Source organism: Cyclopterus lumpus, chromosome 5 (assembly GCF_009769545.1).
Source record: "Cyclopterus lumpus isolate fCycLum1 chromosome 5, fCycLum1.pri, whole genome shotgun sequence".
Taxonomy (NCBI): Eukaryota; Metazoa; Chordata; class Actinopteri; order Perciformes; family Cyclopteridae; genus Cyclopterus; species Cyclopterus lumpus.
This window is the reverse complement of record NC_046970.1, coordinates 2,486,253-2,490,301: the sequence shown is the minus strand read 5'-3', so window position 1 is coordinate 2,490,301 and position 4,049 is coordinate 2,486,253. Positions and strand designations below refer to the sequence as shown.

Below are 4,049 nucleotides of genomic sequence, written 5' to 3'. Positions count from 1 at the left end.
AATGTATGTTTGATAATTGACACTCCAAAGTGACAGTGCGCTGTAAGAGCTGAAGTAAATCACCTGCTACATTGCTGCCTGCACACAGAACCGTCTGCCAGACTTCAGCCCTCCCAGACTTTTCACTATTACTCTGCATTATCATCCATAAAGGGTTGTACTTAAAACTCCATTAGAGCGAGAGAAGGGCAAGGCTTTCATCGGCGAGTGGTAGCACTCCGCTACAATCAGAATGGACATCTCTAATTCATCCGACAACTCGCAGGGGGAGCACATCCATCATCCCGTGGACTCGGGACGCCCTGCGAATCAATGCAGTGAATGAGCCGTGGTATGTGGGTGGAGGTGGAGGACAAGAGTGTATTACCGTCAGCCTGTAGCACGGCGCTGCGGCACGCCAGGACAAAAAGTTGAATGATGTATTCAAAACATAACTTTTTTTTTATTATTTCACTGCACGATTGTTGCGACATTTCAGTGAGTCACATGCACATAAATTAGGGAAAGATCCCTCTTGTACGTTCCTAACAACCGACACCATAATTGGCATCACAGCCTAAAAACAGTCTAATAAGAGTAAATGTGTAACAGGACATGACACGTGTGTAAACATCGCTGTGTTCAGGTTTCAGCTGAGTCTCTTTTCTTCTTTGGTTTGGATTTCACCGCCGGAGACACGAAGGTTGGCGTCAGCGAAGGATTCAAGGCTGGGTCCAATGCTGGGTTCAGGGACAGCAGGTCCAATATAGCTGCACTCTCATGACCTGTAGAAATATGACAGCATGAAGGACAGGGACAGAGGAGAATGGTGCGTACATATATTTACTTTTTTCTTTTTTAAAAAGGTGCTTACCAGCGTTGTCCTCTTCACCGCTGGGTTCCAGGTCCGGACCGTGGAGAGAGACCCGGGCCGAGGCCGCCAGCTCAGTGATGAAGCTTTCTTCTGCCTCCTAATGGACACAACAACACAGTGCTCACAGGAAACGGCCGTGCGCGAATGTGAATCGAGTCGTTAACCGTACGAACCAGCAGCCGTGCTCTGATCCTTTCCATGTTCTGGTCCTGGACTACTTTCTTCTGCCTCAGCTCCTCGTATGTCATTTCCTGGTCCAGATCACACCGCTCCAACACCCTCCCTTTGTGGAGTTCAACCCTGAGGCACAAGTAGCAACCCAAATTATTTGGATTTCATGCGTTTAAGCCTGACAGAGTGTGTGCTGAAGTCGCACCTCTGTTGAAACTCAGCAGAGGCGGGTTTCTTGCTCCAGTTCACCAGCTCCCTCAGCAAGGATCTGCTCAGCTGACTGCTGCCCTCTTGTTTCTCCGCTCCCTCTGAGGCAACAACAACAACAACAACACAGTAGATGTTGTCACTGTAAGGGTTTTTCATACAGATGTAAACACGTGTGTGTGGTGACCGTCCTCTCACCCTGGTTCATGCCAAACGGATCCTGCTCTGTTGTTTCCATGATGTCCTTCAGGTGGGAATAGTAGCTTTGGACCAGTGCCGCGAGAGAACCTTTGGTCACGTACACGCTCTCCGAGGCCGCCTCCGTCAGGTGGCGCTAACAACAAACAAGTGTTACTGACCCTACCTGGAGTAGAGAGATGATTCTCCTTCACAACACAAAACACTCACCTTCAGGCCGTCCTCCTGTGGTGGAGAAGTCTGCGACTCGGTGGGAGGCGGGTTCTCCATCACCTGTTGGATGGCGTGGCTGAGGGTGTTGCCGACCACCAGCTGCGCGTGGCTCTGGAGAAGCTCCATCCCCGTCTCCAGTTCGGACAGGAACTCCTGCTGGAAGCTGTGGCCGACCAGCTGGCTCTCTGGGCCCAGGTGCCTCTGTGCGAGGCTGGCGCTGCTGCTCTGCGATTGGCACGGGACAAAACAACGGAGTTCAGTCTGTTGGCCGGTGTGTTGGACGAGTGAAGAGGAGACATATTGTATTGCGTGGTGGTTTTGAGGTGCTTAAAAGAATATGTTTTCCCCACCTTGAGAGTTGAATTGACACAGGGCTGGCTCTTACTGGGATCTTCCATCAGCACTCTGAAATCCGTCTGGGAGAGGGCCTTCAGCTTGGACAGCCTCATCTCCTTCAGCATGTGCAGACAGAAGTGCCTGACCACAAAGTACCTCTGCACCGCCCCCAACAGGTGCTCGTGTTTCCTCTCGATCAGCCTTCCCACGTGGCTGAGAAGAAGATCACGTTGCATAACATTGATTTAGATGGTGCATCAGTGGATGTGGCTGTGGCTGCGCTGTAAAGCAGGTAATCTCACCTGTTGAGCGTGTAGCTCTGTCGGGCCACCATGGCCCGGAGGATCGTCATCTGTTGTTCACTCAAATGTTGGAGACAGGCCTGCGCCAGAGCCATCTCCTCGTTCCACACCTGCGGCCAACGAGGCTCAGTTAGAAAACCACGGAGAGCCTCTTGCGTGTATCTAATGTGCATCAATTTCAGATTGGCATTCATCCGATTCCCTCAGACGGGGTCTACCTGCCCATCGTGGTCCAGCTGAGCCCTCATGGCCTCCAGCTGCAGCTTGGTCGTGCCCTCTGCCCGCTGCATCTGCACAGCCAGCTCCAGCTCCAGCTCCAACCACAGCTTCTCGCAGCGTTCAGCAGAGACCCTCGACTGGGCCGGGACCGAGCCGAGGACGACATCCTTGGCTAGGTCGCCGAGCCTCTTTGACCAGCAGGCGCGGAGCTTCTGCAGATGCACACAAAAAATGTACATAAGAAGAATGTAAGCTCACAAATACCAGATGCAGTATTCGATCTGTCACCTTCCAATGGTCACAGAGGGCTTCGGCCACCCTGCTGTCCTGCTGCTGCTCCAAGTCAGACATCTGCTGCCTGTGTTTCACCAGCAGCTCCTGGTACACCTGAAGGAAAGGTCACGGTTCACAGTTAGAGACCAGTGTATATAAAAGTAACACCAGATCTACATATTGAGGTGAGGGAGGCAACATGGTCCGACCTTGGTGAGCTGCTTCAGGTCACCAAGGTCGCGCGTCTGTTTCAGCTCCAGGGTGCAGCTCTTCTCCTTGGTCTGGCTCCTCAAAAGCTTCTTCCTCTTGGACTCCATTCGGCTGCACTTTTCCTCCACCAGCTCCTTTGTCTTCCTCGTGCACTCTGGAACCAGATCCATAAACTTTGAAATTGTTTGTAAAGCCAGCTTGCAGACTAAGTTATGGACGGTCATTAACATGAATGAATGTGAGTGACAGGATATTCCGAATACACACCGTTACACCACTTACTCAACATTGCATTGGTATATAATCTAATGAGGCTACTGACAGTGATGCTCTATGATACACGTCTTTCCCCATAAGGTTGTTAAAATAACCCTTTCTTTCATTCTGATGGAACAACATAAAATATGACCTTTATTGTTCTTTTTTCACTATCACTCACCCAGTAATAAAAAACATAAAAGTAATAAAAAACGTAAAAGTAAAATACAGCCAGAAGATGAGGCACTGTGTCTAACTAATGGAAGCAGTCAATAGTGCAATAGATATCCTGAAAGAACCTGACCTTATTTAAGGAGGATACCCAGAAAATTGTCTATTTTGAGAGAGTACGCCATTTAAGTTTGAAAAGTAGGCTAGACCTTGTCTTCTGCTCCCTGCCACCAGGAACTAGCTACATAACGGCTCACCCTCTGTGCACTGTTGAAGGCCTTCGGTCAGAGTGGCCTGAACCTCTGAAAGAATCTTCTCCATGTGGCTGAAGGTCAAGAGGTCGTCGCTCGTCAGCTGCTCCAGCGCTGTCGCTATCAAGCCCTGCCTCAGAGACGCTTCCCGATTCAGCAAGACGGGCTGGGATTGGAGAAGCCCCGTCAGCTCCTCCCACCACAACAACTTCTGCTGAATACCCTGCGAGGAGAAGACAACAACTTTTCCTTTTGTGTATCCGGTTGTTCCCACGACAACACGAGGGACGAACAGCAGAACGAGTAACTAGCGTGGCTTTACCTTGAGATCCGCTTCCTGCGTGTTCATCAGGTGGGTTTCTACCAACAGGAGAGTCTGGACGAGAG

At 50.5% G+C, this 4,049-nt stretch overlaps 1 protein-coding gene across 1 annotated transcript in view; it reads right to left on the bottom strand.

The window, feature by feature from the left end:
* Positions 1–419: 419 nt before the first annotated feature.
* LOC117730825 (ellis-van Creveld syndrome protein) overlaps positions 420–4,049 on the bottom strand; it is an 11,792-nt gene continuing 8,162 nt past the window's right edge. The window contains exons 8-20 of the mRNA XM_034532819.1: positions 3,985–4,049; positions 3,669–3,885; positions 2,982–3,136; positions 2,788–2,886; positions 2,499–2,711; positions 2,281–2,390; positions 1,993–2,191; positions 1,640–1,867; positions 1,430–1,565; positions 1,230–1,332; positions 1,027–1,153; positions 854–950; positions 420–764 (exon numbers count right to left, since the gene is read on the bottom strand). The exon at positions 3,985–4,049 is cut by the window's right edge and continues 97 nt beyond it. Coding sequence (XP_034388710.1) covers positions 622–764; positions 854–950; positions 1,027–1,153; positions 1,230–1,332; positions 1,430–1,565; positions 1,640–1,867; positions 1,993–2,191; positions 2,281–2,390; positions 2,499–2,711; positions 2,788–2,886; positions 2,982–3,136; positions 3,669–3,885; positions 3,985–4,049 — 1,892 coding nt within the window. The 3' untranslated portion in view covers positions 420–621. The remainder of the gene's footprint in view (positions 765–853; positions 951–1,026; positions 1,154–1,229; positions 1,333–1,429; positions 1,566–1,639; positions 1,868–1,992; positions 2,192–2,280; positions 2,391–2,498; positions 2,712–2,787; positions 2,887–2,981; positions 3,137–3,668; positions 3,886–3,984) is intronic.